General features: G+C 33.7%; 1 protein-coding gene across 6 annotated transcripts in view; it reads right to left on the reverse strand.

Annotated features, from left to right (window-relative positions):
- The window catches only part of ANKIB1 (ankyrin repeat and IBR domain containing 1), a 161945-nt gene that overhangs the window by 47970 nt on the left and 91518 nt on the right, over positions 1-22457 (reverse strand). For 5 of the 6 annotated variants that reach the window (XM_079152082.1, XM_079152083.1, XM_079152084.1 and 2 more), the window contains 4 exons: positions 18820-19028; positions 17468-17556; positions 10488-10632; positions 8774-8940 (listed from right to left, as the gene is read on the reverse strand). In XM_079152082.1, the coding sequence (XP_079008208.1) occupies positions 8774-8940; positions 10488-10632; positions 17468-17556; positions 18820-19028 (610 nt within the window). Of the gene's footprint in view, positions 1-8773; positions 8941-10487; positions 10633-17467; positions 17557-18819; positions 19029-19794; positions 19924-22457 lie in introns of those variants that run through there. The other variant, XM_079152086.1, reaches the window with a different exon arrangement.

The raw sequence follows: 22457 nt of genomic DNA on the forward strand, positions 1-22457 counted from the left end.
AGCCTCTTGTACTTGGTTTTCTATTTCATTCTTCAGATTTGGGATATTTTCTGATATTATTTCATTGAATAGATTGTTCATTCCTTTGGTTTGTTTCTCTAAGCCTTCCTCGATCTCAATAATTCTTAAATTTGGCCTTTTCATGATATCCCATAATTCTTGTAGATTCTGTTCATGATTTCTTACCATCTTCTCTGTTTGGTCAACTTTGTTTTCAAGATTAAATATTTTGTCTTCAATGTCTGAGTTTCTGTCTTCCAGGTGTTCTATCCTATTGGTCATGCTTTCTATGGAGTTCTTAATTTGGTTTATTGTTTTCTTCATTTCAAGGATTTCTGTTTGTTTTTTTTTCCCAATATCGCTCTTTATTGAAATTATCTTTTGCTTCCTGTATTTGCTCTTTTAACTGTCAATTGGTGCAATCATTTAATGCCTGCATTTGCTCTTTCATCTCATCATTCAATGCCTGCATTTGCTCTTTCATGTCATCGTTTGCTTCTGTGATCATTTTAATTATGTACATTCTGAACTCCTTTTCTGTCATTTATTCTGCCATGCTGTCATTGGATTTTATTGATGCAACATCTAGATTATGTTTGGGGCATTTTCTTCCCTTGTTTTCTAATACTGTTCAGGTATCAGTGGATCGCTGAGATATTGCAGATTTCCTCTATTGACTTATAATGTCCCTGAAGATTTCTAGTATATCCCCTCTTAGCCTTCAGTAGGCTGAAGTCTTGGAGGAAGCTGATAATGCAGTGCTCCACAAGGAAGCTGCCTCTCTAGGTTGTGGTGGCCTTCAGGTGGGGTATATTCCCTGCTAGTGGGCAGAGGTGCCTCCACTTGTTGACCAATGGTCATCCAAAGGGGAACTAGGCTGCGGGCTGAGGCAAGGCCTGTTTGGGCCTGTGTCTCTGGTTTTACTATCCTTGTGGGAAAACCTCACCCGGCAGGGAAGACTTACCCGGTGGGGAGGTCTCGCTGGTCAGTTCCCCTCCTAGAGGTTCCCGTGAATCCACAACTACCGCCTGGGCTGGGAAGCCTTCTTCTGCAACATTCCCAGAGGCCCGGACCTACCTCCTGGGCCTGGGAGCCTTTCCCTGTGCAGAAGAGTCTCCTTAGGTTATCCCTCCTCAGAGAAGCTGCCCGCAGTCCTAGAACCTTTGCTCCGCCCCTCAGCTTGTCTCTGTGTGACTCTTCCAACAAGAAGCTGCCTAGGCCCCGGGACCGGCTCTGCACCTAATCGCCTGGCTGTGCAGCCCATCTTCTGAGCAGCCACTCCTCTGAGCAGACACCTGGAGCCCCGGTGCACTCGCTCCGAGTCCAAGCAACCCGCTGCATGCCTCCTCCTCTGGGCAGCCGCCTGGTGTTCAGGTGCAGTTGCTCCGAATCCAAGCAACTCGCGCACGCCTTAAAGTCTTTATGAATTGCTTTAATTCAAAATGATGCTGTATTGTATGATGATACCATCATCAACATCAACATCATTTCAAATAAACATCTTATTTGTAAGGGTAGTTGGCTAAGACATACCAACTAAGAGGTAACATTTCATTGTATTAAGAATGTACTAATTCTACTTTATACTCTTTAGGATTTAAAAAAAATTTTTTTTTAGTTGTTGATGGACCTTTATTTATTTATTTATATGTGGTGCTGAGAATTGAACCCAGTGCCTCACACATGGTAGGCAAGTGCCCTACCACTGAGCTACAACCCCCATCCCTAGGATATTCTTGTTATACACTAGAAATGAAGTTTTGCAAATATTGGAACTGTTGTATACTACTGGTAGAAATATAAGTGCTGATTTAGCTAGTTGCTATGAAGAACAGTTTGGTGATTCTTTATAAAATTAAACATAAAATTATCACATGAGTCAATAATTCTATACACAGGTATATACCTTAACTGAAAACAAAGAGTCAGATGAGAATTCAACGATGTTCACAGCAGCATACAATATCCAAAATGTGGAAACAACCAAAGTTTGTCTGTCCGTTGAGGGATAAACAATCTGAGTTGTAGATACATACAATGGAATACTATTCATTCCATAAAAAGGAATATTCTGGTGTGGGCATTGTATCTTAATTGTAGTGCTGCCTGGCTAGCATGCTTGAAGCCCTGAATTTGATCTCCAGTACTGAAAGAAAAAAAAAAAAAAAAAAAGAATATCTTGATATCCTGACACATGTTAAAACGTGTGTGAACCTTCATTTTACTAAGTGAAATAAGTCAGACATAAAAAGATAAAAACTGTAGGGTTCTACTTATATTAAGTATCTGGAGTAGGCTAATTCACAGATACAGAAAGTAGGATGGTGATTATCAGTGGCTGGGTCGGGCAAGATGAGGAATTACTGCTTACTGGTCAGAGTCTCTGCTTGGGATCATGAAAAAGCTCTAAAAATGGATGGAGTGATTATTGCATTGTGAATGCAATTAATGCCACTGAAGTGCATACTTAAAAATAAATGGTTTTCTTTTAGCACTAATTATCTTGAAAGGGTAATTTAATTTACTTACTTTCCTAACTTATCTGTTAACATGACATCTGGGAAATTTTTGTATATAGAGCTCCTAGTAACTTAGTGGTAACTTAACAGATATTCAAAGAATATTAAGTTTTTTAAAAATTGAGATGGATATATTTTATTCATGTAAGTGCATATAAAAATCAACTGTTTTCCATAAAATAGAAATCTGTAATAAGAGCAAATTGTCTTTTGGCACACATACTAGCAATGCAGGAGTAAGAAATGATAAGAAATGATGCCACAGTTCTAGGAATAGTGTTTCCATATAGTGCTTGAGAAGACATACAGGAATGCAGAATCTACATTTCTCACAACTCATTAAAAAGGAAAAAAGTGTATTTTGTTCATTATAGATCGATAAAGTTAAGAAAAAAAAAGTTTTGAGATACAAAGTTTTCTTATACATCTGTAATATCTAAAACCAACAAATGAAGACAATGAAAATAAATTATCCCACTACGGATTAAAGAGCAATTTATTAATTTTTTCCTCCTAGAAGACTCAATACTAGTCACTGGTTTTGGATCTGTCAGAACATTTTCTGACTGAAAAAAAAAAAAAAATAAGGGAAAAAATCCCAATGCTACAAATAAATTCTTTTAAGAAACCAGTGCTTTGTCAAAAGGCCAAAACTGCTTGGCTCTCTGAAACTGTGTGTATTAGATAGCAGCAGATTTTCCTTTCCAGATCCTCACAGGAGGACACAGACTGGCAGCGTCCTCAAATGCTAGACCAATCCTTGGGAGTGCTAGGATCTCTTGGGAGGGTTACAGTTTCTATTAGTTTCCAATGTAATATTAAGAGTAGGAATAAAAGGGAAAAGCTTATAAATAAAGAGGACACTGCAGCAATGACTGAGAATTAGAAAGATAGCCAGAGTATGCCATTAAATAATTAACTACCTTTAAGCACTAATGCATCTAGGAAAATAAGCTCAGACTTCTCTAAAATATTGTAATAACTGCTACCAGACATAATAGGTGATTGACAATCTAGATTACAAATGTAGTTCAGCAGAAACTAGAAAGCTAAATTCCTGAAGACAGTTTTTATCAATGATGATGACAAGTATTCTGAAAGACATGGTACATGTTTTTAAACTGTATCTCTTAAGTTAAGTAAAATGTGTATAGGGAAGAAAATTTGCCATCTAGGGAACTAAATCTTAACTACAGACATCAACCGAGTCTTCAAGAAAAGAAAGTGTCTTGGTAGAAGATTACAAAGAAAAAAGTAGTTGCCTAATCTCAAATCTTCAAACCCATCCACATATGGCAGGATAGTTAACAGAAGACCAAAAGATCAACAAATGGATCTTCCCTTGAAAATGTGTCAATATACACAACTGTTGTCAGGGAAATACAGAGCCTTCAAAGTGCTTTGGGAAAGAAAATATCTACTACAAGTTTCAACTTTCATCATTTGATGGAAGAAATTCCTACCAATAAGTTGGCAATTCTAGTTTAATATCAGTTTAGAACTTAATAATCAATATTGTAAATTCAGTTAGAAATTCTCATTTTTATAATTACTCCCTTTAGTTAACATTTTTTAATCTACCTGGCAATGTTCTAAATTTATAATTCCTTATACCAACTCTTAGAAATTGGTTTATTCCCATTTTTAATGCACAGAGGGGTCCAGTAATCTGCTAAAGGTCATACAGATTCAATAAATAAACTAAAATCTGAAGCTAAATGTTTGGTTCTGGAACTCTTCAAGTTGGCTGTGTCAGATAAGAAGATGATGTCTATTTGATTACTGCAATACAAGTAATCACCAAGTCACACAGCTAGGTAGTGGTAGAGCTAAGTTTCAGAAGTAGGTTCTATGTGTCCTAAAATATCAGTCTGTGCTCTACTGAAATTTGATAAATTGAACTCTCGGGCAGCATTTATTTAGTTATATTTCTCTGTATAGAATATATATGATATTTAAACAAGGTCTTATGATTGAACTCTCAAATAAAGCAAATAATGTTTTTATTTCTGGGCTGTAAAGAGCTGAGGAGTCTTCTGCTAGTTGGCAAGACTGTGATTCTTAAATAGCTAGATGCTACTGACCTGGAACAATCTCTTTACCCCATAATTTGAGTCAATTAAGCTGAGGGTCTGAGATTGATTTTGCAAGAGATGACAATATACAACTATTAGGTTCACAAATAAGGATAACTTAATGTGTTTTCCCCAAGGGACTCTTGGAGAGTCTCTTCACCTGTGAAGTCCATGCAAAGGCAGATAAAGCATGAAACTACTGCTTTAACTCAGTCAAAATTCATGATCCTAACAAGGGAGTGTTATCAAAATTCTTTTATGACTTTGGATGAAATGGGTACAGAATGAATTGACAATTTTAATGCAAAGACATTCACTTTTGGAGTTTTCCCTGAATACTTGACAAATCTGCACACTGCACTCTGATTCACAGGAAACTCAAGAGGGCTAAAACCTGATACTGCTGTTTCTACCTGGTGCATTACTATGATTCAAACCTTTCTATCAGAGGTTTAAATTTGTTTCCTGATATTTCTGACATTATTTTGAAGGCTGCATTGCACAGTTCCAGTACCTAAATGGGCTGAGTGATAAATTAAGAGCTCAACCATATTATTATTATTTAGAATATTCCTGCCAGTTCATGGGCAAATAACTCTAAAATATGTTTAACTGTCTATGGGGTTTATAAGAGGAATTCTAAGTATGTTTGAGATTCCAATGGGGATAGTACTATTTAAAAGACCAGAGAATATTCTAAAGCAATAGAGGAGAGAAATGACCCACTATTCCGGTTAAACTAGAGCTTTTCTCTGGACAGACAAGAATTTGGTTACCAAGAAATACTTTAGACAACCAATCTTTTAAAGTATTGTCTAAGAGAAGAGAGACTTTGTGTAGTTCAGAGGGCTGAGAAGTTAAACAGTAGCATATTCTACTTATTACAAAAACAAATGGGGAAAAGGTCATTGGCTCAAGTCGAAGTCCATCCAGGTTTTGAATAGTCTGGAAATCATTTTGTCCGGATCAGAAAAACTCCATTTTAAAGGCTAGGAGGAAAAAGAATCCTACATTTAGTTACAGAGGGTGGAGAACTTGTTGGTGAATAAGCTATCCTGTGGTGGGAAGGGAAATGCCTTCCATCATTTCTCTCCCAATAACACATATATTCAATTCAGACATCACTTGGGCATGGCTCAACTCATTTAGTCACATGGAGCTATTAAGAAGAAAAAATTGTTATTGCCATTTTGTGGTTTTTGTAATCATCTTTTAAAAAACATTTCTGAGCATTCTGAGGAAAGCAAAGGAGCAAGAGCAGAGTCACATGCCTTTATTTTGTAAAGATCTATTGCAGAGCTGCCTTTGCAAAAGAGTTGGCTTCTCACTGAAATATGAGATAAAGGCAGCATAAAACATGACCATTTCTATTTATAATTTCTGATTATAGTTGGAGCTCTTATATGAATAAGAGTAAGAGGTTAATGTAAAAGCACAAACAGCTTACACTAAAATGAAAGTTAAAAAAAGGGTTGTAAATTAATGCCTAGAGAGGTGAAGAAGGCAATATACAAATCCTACAGAATCTATCTCGTGATCTTATAGCTTAATGAATATCAAAACTGAAAGGCAACAAGATTAAGTTGAAGAACTTAAATCAAACTTTATCCTTTATACAAATTATATTCAAGTTCCTTCAGGTGCTGTGTCCAGAAAATGATGATTCTATTTGCAAAGATCTCTACTACCCTTATGAATAGGAGGAAGAGCAAATAAATGGCAAACATGACCTGAGTCCATGTGCTCATTCTCAGATCCTTTTAACTGGGATGAAATTCAAAGCAGGGCCTGAGATCCTGGCACACAGTCTCCAGTATTTGAATAAAACCAACTTCATATTTTAGGGTGAGAGAAAGACTAAGCTGATATATTTCTCCAAATGTTGGTCAAGATATTTAGTTTATAGCATTTTACACATACACCCACACCCACACCCACCCACACATACGGAGTTTTAAAAGTATGACTTACTTGGGTAGGTGTACTTATCTTGAGTCAAATCAAACTTATTACTTGGAGAATACAAAGAAAATAAAAAAATGAGAAAGTAAAAGCTAAACTATAATGAAAACTAGTAAAATCTAGACCACAGAAACCACAGAGCTTAAGGCAATGCTAATCATAAATTTTTCTTTTTCCTTCAAGACCTTTTCTCTGATCTCAGCAAATGCTATCTTTTTATCTTCTAGACATTTTACGATTTTTTTCCTTTGTAGTATTCTCCAACTAATCCTTTAAAACCCAACTTTTTTTCTCCAACAAGGATTCCTCTATGAGCAAGAGAACTCGTAAAATGATTTATGCGATAATTCTTCTCACTTTTCCCCATGATTGTATAAAATCAGTACCAGTTTAGAGGCATAGAATGCATATAAATGTGCCTGAAGGCACTGGAGTTTGATTTTCTCAAGAAACCTAATACTGGCTGAGAAGAGAAAGTTCCTTTATTACTTTAGTATTCTTACTTTCAGTAAAATAGGTTCATATTTATCTAAATTCCCTTTATTGGCTAACGAAGTTCCTGTGAATTTAATGCCCATCTTATTCTATAGTTTCACCCTATGTCTCATGGTAGGTTAGTGAGGGAGTTAGTAAACTAATCATGAATAATAAAAATGCAAAACTTTAAAGATTTAAAATTTTTCTTTTAAATATTTTGAAAAACTACTTTAAGGCATATGGATGTAACATTATTCAGCATTTTGTTGCTAATATTTTACTTGCTTAGACTGAGTTAGCTGTGAAAATAGTAAAGATGAAAATTTTCTTTTCATTAATCACTATATCCAAGCATCTAGTGCAAGGGTCAGCAAAATTTTTCTGTAAAGGGCTAAAGGATAAATATTTGAGGTTTTGTTGGTCATATAGTCTGTTCCAATTACACAAGTCTGCTGTCATGGCCCCAAAGCAGATCTATACAATACATAAACAAACTGGTATGAAAGTGTGTGGCTGTGTTCCAACAAAATTTCATTTTCAAAGACAGGTATGGATGCTAGTTTGCTGACCCTGACCTAGAGGTTGGTATTATACATAGGCTGGTAGATCAATAAGTATTTTTAGCTCATGATGATGAGAAGGGAAACAAAGAGAACTGCCAGTGTGGGAATAATTATATAACTATACCTTTTTACTATCCAGCAGTGCTATGATTAGCTTTCGGTTTCTGATAAGTACAAAAGTAAAGACAAGAGTTTTACATCCATTAATAGTATATTCATGCATATGTGATAATTTTAGACATAAGCAAAAACCAGATCAAATATTATTTCTTTTTCTGATTATTCAATTAAGTAAAACAAAATAGTTAATTGGATTTCCTCTGAATAAAGTAGAATGCTGATGGCTGACAAAGTCAAATGAGCAAATAGTTACGTATCTTTTCCATTGTTAATTCAGCATCAATTTATCCTTACTTATCAGGTAATAGAAACTAAAAAAAAAACCACAAGAAACAAAAAGGCTGTAGTCACCGGTTCTTAACTAGGACTATACATTAGAAAGATCAAGACCTTTTTCTTTCTTTCCTTTTCCTTTTTCCTTTCCTTTCTCCTTTCTCCTTTCTCCTTTCCTTTCCTTTCCCCCCCCCCTCCCTCCCTCCCTCCCTCCCTTCCTTCCTTCCTTCCTTCCTTCCTTCCTTCCTTCCTTTCTTTCTTTCGAGCCCTACTCAAAAAATTATTAAATCAAACTTTTACTTGTCATGGCTGATGATAAAAATCTGGAAAGGACCCCTTAGCAATTCTGGGCATAGCTGGTTAAGAATCACTGCTGAAGACATATGTAAAGGAGAAAAGTTAAACTGTAAACATTTTCTAATCTATGGTTAGCAATGGGCTTTGGAATCAAACATAATTGGGCTCAAATCCCTCTCCCACCATTCCTAGCTATATAACCCTGGGAAACATCTCTGTGCTTGAATTTCCTTATCTGTAAAATGAACATAATATCAGCATTCAACTCAGAGCTTCACTGGAAGACTCTCACATTTAAAAATATTTGACATAGTGCCTGGCATAATCAACACACGATAAATATCAACATTACTATTTATTACACATTTTTTAAATTAATAAGAATAATATCAAGTACACTGCAATATAAAGGCCTGATTCGAGAAAGAACATCTCTTTAAAAACTTATAGAGATGAAAAGGCTGATGTCATCTTGTCATGTACTAACCAGCAGAAGAGATGTCCTTTCCCACAATCCACAGCTGGAGCTCTCAGCAATGGGAAACTGAGTGTATCAGATCCAGATGTATTTGACCCTTGTTTTGTTAGTCTGACTGCTCTTTCACAGCCTGCAGTAGGACACCACTTAATGGCAGGATTATTTTCAACAAAGGCCTGTTTAAACAGTAATGGAAAAAAAAAAAAAAAGAAAAAGAAAAAGACAGAAAATAGTTTAACTCTAAATTCTAATAACATAGGGTGCACCTGCACAGCAATTTATTTATTTATTTATTTTATGTGGTGCTGAGAATTGAACTCAGGGCCCCACATGTACTAGGCAAGCATTCTACCACTGAGCCACAACCCCAACCCAACACCAATACAGTAATTTAAAGCAAAAAAAAAAAAAAAAACAAAAAACCAGAATGAAATAAAATACATGGAGTCATTAGTCTCCAAAATATCTAAAACAGCATTAGAAAGCACTGAAAAACACTTAAGAAAAAAATGACAATTACCTTAGTAACAACTTGACTTAAAAAATTTGTTTTCTTTAATCTAAAAACCAGGTAAGTGAAGATAAAGTAAAACTGCAATTATTTACACAGAAAATGTGTAATTTAAAAGTGTTTTCTCATCCAATGTGCCACTTTTCTGATTAAAATATAAGTAGAATCTTGCATATAATTACTGGTTTATTAGAACAGTTAATTTCTTAATGGCACCTTAATAATACATAAAAATCTATTTATGATGATGCTTTTTATGTTAAAAAAGCAGGACTTCTTTTTGTAAAAGTCTTTATATGATGGTTTAGTCTAAGAAAAATCTGCACAAAGCAATTAATATTTAACTTTTAAATTCCACAAAAAAAGAGAGTAACCTGCATATACTTCTGAATAACTCCGAAATAAAAATAAAGATGGGGGAAAAAAGATAAAATGTTATAATTTGTTATATAAAACTATTACTGGGAATTAAAAAAAAATATGTTTCCAAGTTAAAAATTCTAAATATTTATTTTAAAGTAGTTTATTACTATTTCTAAATTTCTATTTCTAAATACTTATTTTAAGGAACATAAAACATTTTCAAAAATTTAAAGCATGTACCATCTGCTTTGAACATCATCTTGGTCAATTACTTATAAAAGTATAATATGCAAATCAGTAAACACCTCTGAGCTATAACTTACTTTTCTGGTAAGCTATTATGCAAGCCTTTCACTTTAAAATTATTCTAATTCTAATTAGTTATACATGACAGCAGAATGCATTTTGACTCACTGTACACAAATGAGCATGACTTTTCATTTCTCTGGTTATACACAATGCAGAGTTACCCCATTCATGCAATTGTGTATGTACATAGGGTAATAACGTCCATCTCATTCAATCACCCTTCCCAGGCCCCTCCCCACTTCCCCTCCTCACCCTCCTCTTTGCCCAATTCAAAGTTTCTCTATTCTTCCCTTGCTGTACTTCCCTGCTCCCATTATGGATCAACATCTACTTATCAGAGGAAACATTTGGCCTTGGGATTTTTGGGACTGCCAGCCTTTCATTTTTATCTTATAAAATAATGCTTTGGCTTAAAACTTTAATGCCAAGATTCCTTTATGCAATTTTCTGAGAAACAGTGAGACCATTATTCTATATTTTCAAAATATAGGCTTAATAAAACTGAAATTATGGAAATCAGATAAATAATTGGCAGCATACCTTAATATCAAATTGTAGGTATCGTTTGTCCATCTCCTTAGAAACTACGCTTTCTATGATGTCCACAGGTACAAGTTGAAAGCAATCATATGCAGGGCAAAAAATGTTGTGAGCTTCACCTTCCTGAATTTTCAGATTCAAAAACCTGTTAAAGTGGGCAATTGATAGAAAAAGGGGAACAATGTAAGTTATTTGTACATTCTAAGAATTTTTATTTATACTGAATTTTCTATTAAGAGTATAATTAAGCTAATGCCAACATGGGATGGGGGTGTAGCTTAGTAGTAGAGTATGTGCTGGCATGCACCAGACCTGAGTTTAATGCCCAGTGCATGTGCAAACACACACACACATAGACTAGAGTGTGGAATATCAACTGTTTAGCACTTATTAATTGCCCAGTCATTCTTTTTTTTTTTTGTACCAGGGATTGAATGCAGGGGTGCTTAACCACTGAGTCACATCCCTAGTCATTTTTTATATTTTATTTAGAGACACAGTCTTGTTGATACTAAGTGCCTCACTAATCTGCTAAGGCTGGCTTTGAACTCGAGATCTTCCTGCCTCAGCCTCCCAGCCATTCATTTTATGAGTACATATGTATACACACAAACACGCATCTGAATATTTTAGGTATTTTTATGTTTCCATTTCGCTTTATTATCCCTGAAAATTTGAAACTTTTATTTAACATTAAAAATTCAGAAATGAGTGGCTTAGACAGGTCATATTCAATTCTCAATATTCTATACCTTTAAACAAAAGAGCAAATGAAAAAAAGATAATTAAAAGTATTTGGGGGTGGCACTAGAAGCTAGTGCTTTCCCTTTAAAAACCATTTTTTTTTTTTTTTAAGAAAAGTGTTTCTGCTTCTATTTCATTTTGATAAATACTAAAATGAGTTCTATGTCTTGGTCTGCTGTTGAGTTAGTAAGGAAAAGGCATCCCACAAAGTGGTAGGAATCTAGGCTAAGGTGAAGTGATCATTAAGAGCAGGATTCTGAATTAGAAAATTTTAGGTTTTAAGCTGAATAATCTTAAGCAATTTAGTTAACTGTTCTATAAAATACATAAAATAAGGATAATAATAATATGTACTGGGCTGGGGAGATAGGTCAGCTGGTAGCTTGCCTCGCAAGCACAAGGCCCTGAGTTCAATCCCCAGTACTGCAAAAAAAAAAAAAAAAAAAAAAAAAAAATGGACTTCTTGGGGCTTTTATGCAAATTATACATGTGAAATATCTGTATGGTGCCTGACTCTGAGTAAGAATTCACAAATTTTAGCAAGGATTATTGCTGCTATAATTTAATACTGCCTGTGGAGAAGTAAGAAACAAACTTTTGAAGTCCCCGTCCTTATATGGGACTTAACATTTAAACAGAAATTAAATGGAAAACAGGACAAATGAATCACAACTCTTGTACTTATCAACCATAATAGTCTGATTATTCTGATTATAATTTCTTTTTCCTTTTCTTCTCAGTCTCTTAATTCTACAACCCTCATCCTGGCATTTCACTGAAAAGAGTTTCCATCAGGTAGCCCTTTCACTTCAAACCTAACTATATATATAAGCTATTTTTGCCTTCTTCCCTCTCACTTCAGTGAAAGAGGACTTCTTCTTTCCCAGTTAATTCTCAAATACTCTAGCCAGTTCTGGGATCTGCACTATATTTCAATCTATTTTTCCTCTCTCTCTTTCTAATAGTTCTTCCTTGAGCAAAATAACCTTGTTTAAGACCTTGAAAACCCTTTCTAACCAAATGATTCTCTTTAGTCCCACTTTTTCTTTCACATTAAAATTTCTTGATGAAATAGTTTAAGATGATTTGACATTCCTTTCTCAAGTCCATCCCATTAACTGTTCAATCTATAGCACTCTGGTTTCTGTCACCTTTACAATGAATGGCTAGCTCTCAACAGAGCTGGTCACAGTGACTACTCATTAGGCCACTTGACTCAAGACTTCTCAGTTTTTATTTTCCTTGATTTCTCTATAGCATCAGGTACTGCTAAACAGTCTCTTCTTTAAAATTCTCACTTCCCCATAGTCTTGGAATTACATTTTTTCCTGGGCATTCTTCTTACCTCTAGTAGATACTTATTATTTTTTCTCTTCCCACTAGTGTCTTTTTGCGCCTGTTGTCTGAAATTTTATTATATTCCATGTTCCTATCACACAATTCTCCCCTTTCATTCCATACAATTTTCCTGGGTAATCCGAACACAAACTTAAACTACACAGTAATGACTAAAGTAAAAATCTCTTCTTAGCAACAAATCTTGATTACACACAGGGCATTTCATTTAAATGTCCCACAGGCATTTTAATTTCAACATGTCTAAAATTTTCCCCTCTACTTTTAGTTATGATTTTAAAACCACACTGTCTCCATAAAACTGATATATCCCAATAAAAGAACATTCAGACCTTGGTTCCCAGTTAAAAATTACTTGTATTACACTAGATGGCCAAGGGTAGATGAAACACACAGGGGAAATATTGTAGAGTAGCAGTTCTCAAAATATAATCTGTGGAGCTATGGGGGATTCCTGACATTTTCTAGATGACTTAAGAGATGAAAACTAATTTCATAATGGTACTAAGAATTTATTGTGCCTTTTGGTTAAAACTGCTGGTACCTTAGCACAAATCACAGCAGTGGCACTAAAACTGTACTACTAGTGGTCTTTGTTTTTCTTCACTGCCCCACTTGAACTTAAAAAAAAAAAAATGGCAGTTTTTAAGAAAGACATTTAAGAACATCACTGATAGAATAATAATAATTATGACTTTTATTAAATCTTGACCCCTCAGTAAACATCTTTTGGGTATTTTATGCAAGGAAATGGGAAGTAGGCAGGAGATTGTTCAAGTTGTAGGCACATACACATGCTTTTTTCATTAAACACTATTTTTATTGAAAAAATGACTACCAAAAATGATTATTCAGATAACAGTATACAGCACATTCTATTTTTTTTAAACAACTCAACTGTCACTTCAAGGAAAAATCTAACTGTATTTGTAATAAAACAACTCCAATGATAAAATCAAGACTTCATGTAAAAGTGAGAACTTTGAAAAATGTTTTCTCTGTTAGAGTAAGCTTGGTAGCTTTCCAATTCTTTTTTTTTTTTTTTGACACCAGGGATTGAACCAAGGGTGCTTAACCACTGAGCCACATTCCCAGGCCTTTTTAGTTTTTTGTTTTATTTTGAGACAGGGTCTCACTAGGTTGCTTAGAGCATCACTAAGTTGCTGAGTCTGGCTTCCAACCTGTAATCCTCTTGCCTCAGCATCTTTAGCCACTGGGATTACAGGCATGCACCACCATACCCAGCAGCTTTCCAATTCTTAAGTGACTTTTCTCATGGGATTGGTGGTGACATTAACTACTGTGATTTTTGGCTATACTAATGTGTAGGTAAATATGCCAACATTGGAAGAATGTTGAAACCAGTATTTTTCAGATGATCAATGAATGATGTTACAAAATCATGCATGAGTAAAAGATCTATTCAAAGTGAAAGACAGAATATGGGATTTTAATATAATAGAGTACAAAAATTCCACTGATATGGTATCAGATTTTACCCTGAAATTCATGATTTAAAAAATATCACTTGTTGAGTTTTGATGTATATCCATAACTATCTGAAGAGTCTATTAATATATTTCTCTCTTTTCCATCTACACATTTATGTAAGGTCTGATTTTCTTTATATATATAAACCAGAACAATATATTGCAACAAACTTGAATGCAGAAGCAGGTACAAGAATCAATGTTTTACATTAAGCTAGACAGTAAAGAGATTTGCAAAACTGTGAAACAATGCCATTTTTCTCACTAAATTTTTGGGATATATGGTTAGTAAATGTTATTTACGTTAACATGATGGGTTTATTATTGTTATTTGTAATAAACTAATAAATACTAAAAATCTCCACTGTTAATTTCCAACATAGTACATATGGATATAAACCATAAAAACAAAAGCTCTGGGTTTGGAGTTATAGTCAGTGGTACAGTGCTTGCCCAGCACATGTGAGGCACTGGGTTTGATTCTCAGCACCACATATAAGTAAAATAAAGGTCCACTGACAACTCAATAAACAGTTAAAAAAAAAAATCCTTTGAAATCTTGGACAACTTTAAGAGAGTAAAGAAGTCTTAAGACAAAAAGTTAGAGCCAGGCACAGTGGTGCATGCCTGTAATTCCAGCAACTCAGGAGTCTGAGGCAGGAGGACCTCAGGTTGAGGCTAATCTCAGCCATCTTTGTAAGACACTCAGCAACTTAGTGAGATCCTGTCTCAAAACAAACAATACCCCAAAATAGGAACTGGGGTACCATGTAGCTCAGTGGTAAACTGTCCCTGGGTTCAATTCCCAGTATCAAACAACAACAACAACAAAAGTTAGAGAACTGCTAACTGTAGCCTTCCTTCCTTTTTTTTCTATCTCCTCCTTTTAGCTATGAAAAGGTTCCTTGGCAAGTTGGACATAGTTCAATACTTGTACCCTGTCAAAGTGCAGTTTGCTTAGACATAGTTACTAAATGATGATGTTTTGAATTTTATGTATTCTAAATACAACAGAGCAGATTTATTAATCCCTGGGGAATTAAATGACAGAATCAAGAAGACCTCATTGAAGACAGGAGCAGTTCTGTTAGTCATATATAAATTCTCCTCCAGATGTCATTTTCCACTAAATTTATGATCAGAACATGGAATTGATGAGTATCAATACATAAAAGAAATCTGGGGCAAATTATACCTATGCTTTTATCTTGTATATCAGTTTCACAAATGCTATCATAGATAGGTTCTTTGCTTATTACAATGCTTAGGAACTTTTATTGGTTACATGTGTCCTGTTCTAAGTACTTTATATATACTGTTACTTAATAATCTGACAATAATCCTCAGAAGTACTTACTATTATCAATACTTTATAAATTAGAAAACTGAGGCACAGGCAGATTAGGCAGGTTATTACTTACCTAAATCAACAATTAATAAATAGCAGCACTGAAGTTCACAACCCAGAAACTTATTATATCCAGAACCTGAGCTCTTACCCTTAATATCAGAAGTAAGTTCTAGTCTGGGTAGAAAGTAATAATTCTCTTTTATTTAAGCCCTTGGCATAGATCTGGCTGGACTAATAAGATAGAGGCACTGGGAAGAGTAGGATAGAGAAGCTTTCAAAATTATTTGAAGACCTTTAAAAACTCTTCCTCATATTTAGATAGGAATTTCTTTTCTATAAGCCTGTGTAAAGATTGCAGTTAATCTAAAAATGGTTTTATGGACATGAATCATCCAAAATGGAACTTGCTTTACTGATGTTTGATTTGACAAGATCTGGCAGGGGAAGGGTGGAGAAACCCAGGTAGGATAGTAAGATACTATAGAAAATAGAAAACAATAATTAGACCTTTCAAATTTAAATCTTACCATAAACTCTCATGGCTAGTCTGTGATGAGTATGAGAGATGCTTCCAGTGAGGAAGGTCAAGGAAGTTCAAAAAATTCAAGTAATTCCTGGATAAGCTGTTTTCACATATGAACTAAAGCCAACAGCTGCAAACTTGGTAAAACCCAAGTAATACATCCTAATACAGTATAGTTAACAATTTTAAGCTAAATTTAAAGTATTGTACATGGGGAAGGTATTCTGTCTCCATAGCTACTTTAGACTGTGAGTTTGGGCTCTTGCCAACAAATTATCTATCAGACTCAGAGTAAAGTCTAGTCTGTGTTTTAAAAAGAGTAAATAGATACTCTTACTTATTCTGACTTTTGAAAAGCAGTAGCTTTTCACCCACCTCCAAATGAAACTTTGACTCATAATTCCATTTTGGAAAACAGAAAAAGAAGATTTACTCAAAATGAAACGCTAACCATGGGCCAGTAGGTTGCCTATAGCTTTGGGTGGTGGGGGAATGAATGTGGGAGGATAAGAGACAGAAAGAGAAGGGCAAGAGGTATTCAAGAGGAAATGAAGAAACTTTTGAGATGATGGATACATTCATTATCTTGACTGTGGTAATGATTTCACAGGTGTATACATATGTTAAAGTTTATCAAATTATTTATTTTAAATGTTGTCTGATTTATGTCAACTGTACTCCAACAAAGCTGTTAAAAATAAAACCAGAAAATCTGCTCAAATTTCTTCTTGTTATCTTACCCACCTAGTGTTCCCCAGTTCCCTACACTTGATACTCAATACCCATTAAAAAAAAGTTTGAAAGGTAAAGATTTCTTTAAATACTAATAACATACTTTGCTAAAGTCATCAAACAATAGCTTCGTGTGTCTCTAAAGATTGTATTGCTCATTATACTGATCTTCATTTGTGTACAAATGAAAAGTGCAAACTCAAAGCAAATAGTTAATGGATAATAAGAAAATATAAATCTCAGCAAGGTAATGAGAAGAAAAATAGAAAGAAACATGAGAAACAAAACAAATTTTCCATTTGTAATGTATACTCAACCATATCTAGCAGAGATATTTAATTTTGAATGAATTAAAAAGGAATTTTAAACATCCACATTTTTACAGATTTTCAAGGTTATTCATCATTAAAAATTAAGAGAAAGCACAAAAACAAATGATTAAAATTCTTGGGACTAAGGCAGAAATCGATTCTTGAAATTTAGGTGTAGGCTTGGCATTCATAATAGATGTTATATACATTAAAATAGTAAGAAAAAATATTTAGAATAATTGCTTTGTTTCCCAAAGTACCTTAGATTAAGCTAAATAGCAACAACTAAAGTAGCTGGTAATATGTCAAAATAAGAAAAAAATATTCTTTAATAGTAAAGTTTAATAAATTTCAAGGTCACTCTGAAACAAATATAAATAATCCATATCAGTAAGTAATGAAAGCAAACGATTTTATTACCAAATCAGAATGCTACCATGCAGTAAGAGATACTAAGCTGTTCATATACTCACGACTCCCAACATCCTCTACAAAAGTCATGTCCACAGGGCATATCCACTGGATCTTCAAATACAGAGATACTGCACATACAAATGTCACACTGGAGATGGAGGAGAACAATGACATCAACAGCCACATTTTGGAGAGAACAACACACTCATTTTGGGCATTAATACGTTTTTGCTTTGTTCATTACTTTAAAGGCAAAAATACTAGTATGCTAATTGTAAATTTTAACATTAGGTGTTTTCAAGTTATAAGGGTAGTTAGAATGCCTATCTTTGAATAACATATAATGACTATCTCATTATAAATTATTGTTTATCTCATTATAAAATATTTTAATGCCAAAGTCAAACTCTTAATTTAATGTATTAATCAGCATCTGTGCATTTCAAAAAAGAAGTGCAAGAAAAAATTATTACAATCTATTCAGGCCAAGATCAAATTGTATGCTGCAAAATAACCACTTCAATATCATGTCCTTCAACCTACACTTAACCTGAACAATCTACAAAACCAGAGTATCTTTGTGCTTTTAACACAGCAACTCAGGATATTAAGAGTAGCAATTTAAGGCTTTCTAAGCAAAGAACCCTGTTATAAAACTATGTATCTTCTCAACAATGACTTACTAGAAGCAAACTTTTATCTTGTGATAGATGAGAATTACAGAAAGTAGGATTCTGTTTTCCAAAATGGGTTAAATAAAACAAGGAGTGCTTTTATGTTAATCACAAATTTTGAGTGGTTGAACCATTCATGAAACATCGAAATTTCCTATATAGCATACCAATGGTATGCTAATCTAAAAATACTGTACCTTAATAAAGAGGAAACATTTATAATGGAAATGCATCTGGATGACAAACTCCAGAGGCTTTGCTGAAACAAATATATGACCATCAAAATATTGTAAATGTTTAAAATTAGTAGCTTTCAAGAAATCATAGAAATACTTTTTGAATTTTTGGTTTAAAGTACATATCACAAACTGTTTTTAGTATTTTAGTATCTGAAGCTTTTAAATGAAAAGAGTAGATGTTTCTCCAAACTATTATGCTTTGATCTATAGTTTACAGATCATGAAAATATTCTGTGATATTTACTAAAGCATAAAAATAACTGAGCCTTTAAAGAAGGGTATAGGATTCAATTACGGGCTGGGGAAATAGCTCAGCTGGTAGAGTGCTTGCCTTCCAAGCACAAGGCCCTTGGTTCAATCCCCAGCACCGCAAAAAAAAAAAAAAATGATTCAATTACAAGAACATAACCAGACATTTCATGGAATAACATTAAATACTTTAAAAACTAAAAGACTAACAACAAAGCTGTGGGAAGTACACCGAATACTAAACCATACCAAACTGGTGTCTAAATCTCCAGGAGATAAACTTATTTCATCTGGACTGGTGACAGAAGAACGTGTAGTCCTTGGAGTTCTTGGAGAAGGGAGTGTGTCCCAGGCATTATACCCGCTTGGTGGTGGGGTTGGCATTTGAACACCTGATCGTTGGCAGCAGTTCTCTGGGTTAGACATCCAAGCTTCAAGTAATTTCTCCCTGTCCCAGTCTTTAAGAAAAATGGAATGGATATTTCTCAAAACACAGAAACTACAATAATGTTTTAAAAGCTACATAATAGTGAAAGAACAGTGTGGATAAATTAAAAAGGTATCAGTCACCTAAGGATAAAAGGTAATATTTATATACAAGCAATAACAGTAAATGATTATCTAGTTATGTTAAATTTATTAACATTTTAAAGCAGAATTTAAATTCTCTTATAACCTATTGTGGCTTACAACTGTGCCAATATCCAACAATAACTCCTAATTTCTACTAAGATGATACACATCACTTTTAGAGTTTACTAAATTTTTAGCCTCTTTACTCTTTCAATATGCACTTTTGGAATTGGTTTCATTAGCATAAAATTGTAAAATGATTATCACCACAAGCATGTTGATACCAATACTAGGTACTAAAAAACCACTTGACAAACAGATTTAGAGCAGAAGGAACTTCCCAAGGGTTATAAAGAAAGTTTTAGTAAATTAGGTATAAATTTTATCTTAAGTGAGCTCAAATATGGCTTAACTAAAAAAAAAAAGATTGTCTTTCCACTCTGAACACTTAGAAGATGGCCAAGTGAAACACATTATGATAAAGTCCAGAGCCATAAAAACCTAACCCTTTAAAAACAAATTAATATATCCAATCGTTTTGCTAGGTGTATTACACATATTATTTAATTTTTCCCTCCCAGCAAACTTTTCAATCATTATTTAATGAAGAAACCAAGACTCAGGGAAGTTAAATAAGTTGCCCATGCTCACATGGATAGATACTTGACAACTCTTCTGTGATCCCAAAGTTGTGTCCTTTCTACTATCACATACTATTTTGCAAGTATATTAAAAGGATGAGCTTAAGGAATGGGGATGCAGTTCAATAGTAGAGCCCTTGTCTTGTATGCACAATGCTGTGGGTTTGATTGCCAGCAATTCTCCTGGTGTCCCTCACCAAAAAAAAAAAAAAAAAAAAAAAAAAAATTAAAAAGATAAACAAAATGTTCAATGTATAAAATTTTACAGCTCAAATTCAAATGGCTATGGAAATTTTCTACACAACAATTTTTCAACCATATTAAGTCAATGTATTTGGCAGTTTAACAGGATAAGTATGATTCAGACATGCAAAGAGGTTTGAGGAAGTGTATTTCCAGCTGAGGAAAACACAAGTACAAAAGCACAGAAGTCAACTTCCAGACTTCAACAGTTCTGCATCGGAAGTCCTAGTTTGAGGGCACTGGAAATAAAAAACAAAATAGGGGTCAAATTACACAGGAGAAGAAAAACCTAACTGAAAAAAATTGCACGAGTGCATTTCAGGAAAAGGTGCTAGATGGAATCAGTTTTGAAAGGTTATTACTTTATGATCGTGGCCTGTATGCAACATTTCACTTTCTTGTGGTCCTATAGACTGTCCTCTAAATTCTGCATATTTCAAATACTGTAGGTAGAAACCAAAATTTTTTCCCTGTGTAGAAAACTTATATGTACATAGAAAATAGATTTAAGAATTTTGCTACTAAAACATATGGCACAAAATTTAGCAATCTCCTTGTCTTATTAGTAGAAAGTTATTCTAATATATAAAAATCCTTTATTTGAATAGATATTTATGGAGAAATTTTTAGAGATAAGAATGTGAAATAAATGTTTTATCCTCCTATCCTCCTGGGTTTTCTCGTAAGAATCTTTCTTTTTAAACCTGACCACTCTTAGTTCTCATGGCATCATATGATACATCATGATGGTTTCTTTCTTTTTTTGGTGCAGGGAATTGAACCCAGAGCCTCAGGCATGGCAGGCAAACAGTCTATTACTAAGTCACATCCCTAGCCCCTCATGCTGGTTTCTTTAAACTTGAATGGTGTGCTGATATTTAAGATGTGATACTGACTGGTATATTCTTTTTTTTTTTTTTTTTTTCTTTTTAGCAACAATAGGGATTTGTAGTTATATTAGGAAAAAAATCAATCTTCCATGTCTGTTTTTATTAACTGTCTTCAATTTCAAAAGAAAGTGGTGGGCACCTAAGCTCTTTGTATCTAAGTTTCTTACATGTTAATGGGGATTAATTACTATCTACCCTATTGGTTTCATGAGCATTAACTGAAGTAATATATGTAATACAGTAGTGGCTGGCAGATGGTAACATCAATAAATCCAGGCTATAATTAACTATCAGAATTATTTCAGGGCTTATCAAACAACTCATGGTGACCTCAAGGCATGTGGGATCATAGTCTCAGAAGAGAAATGAGGGCTTTAGCTAGAGAACTCTGTTGAGGAAGTTATGAACTTACTTTGGAACAGTGTTAAGGAACAGATAAAATAATACTGAGGAGCACAGTTTATCTAGGCTAAAAAAACCTTTACTAGTAATTTTATCTTGTCCTTTAAAATAAGAGTTTGGCTAGTAGGTTTAAAGGAGAATGTGAGGAAAAGAGATGGCATTATCTCTTTAAAGAATGATAGACTAAATTTTAAAATACTAATTAGTACAACTTATGTTAAAATGAGGCATAATTTAAGTCTAAAACAGTCTACTGAAAACAGACTAGTAACTTAAAAATTTGGTTAAAAGATATAATCATAAATGATGGCAATGGGCTGGGTTTGTGGCTCAGTGGTAGAGCACTCGCCTAGTACACCTTAGGCACTAGGTTTGATCCACAGCACCACAAAAAAATAAATAAATAAAATAAAGGTGTTGTGTCCATCTACAACTAAAAATTTTTAAAAAATAAATATAGAAATAAATGATGGCAAAACATCTAATTAAAATGCCTTGTTTGGATCTTCCTTTCTTAATTTATAAATTATGAATAATATGAGGACTAAAACATACTTTTAAAAATATATTGAAAATTTTTATATTAAGGCAATTAAAAAGGAAAATTAAAAGAGGCTAGGAGAATTGACATCTTTGCACTCATTTAAAAATATTTTAGAAATTTTATAACATTTATTCATTTTATATTTATATCTGCCCAAAGAGTTTCTTAAAATATTTTATTAAAGACTTTATAAAACAATGTACGTTATGAAAAAAGGTACAAATGGTATATCATATGTGCTATTTTTAGAGCACGATCTTTTGTTTTTGCACTTGTTTCTCCTTATTCTCTCTACTTTCCCTCTGTCAATCCATTTTAGCAATGAAATATCTCTCATTCCATGTTTTTCTCCATGCTATTATATGTAAAGAAATAAATACATGAAGGTTTTCAGATTATTTTACATAAAAATAAAATAAACTTTATGTCCATTTCTACCTAATCAATGTTCTAAAAACTCTCCAAGTAAGTTTAATATTATTTTATTCACTTTAAATAACTGAATTTGCCTTATGAAACAATTTGTGTATCATGATTTACTTAAGCATTTCCTGTTTTGCTGGTTTTTTGCCAAAATAACAATGCACTATATAT

This window comes from Sciurus vulgaris (genome assembly GCF_902686455.1).
Source record: "Sciurus vulgaris genome assembly, chromosome: 8".
NCBI lineage: Eukaryota > Metazoa > Chordata > Mammalia > Rodentia > Sciuridae > Sciurus > Sciurus vulgaris.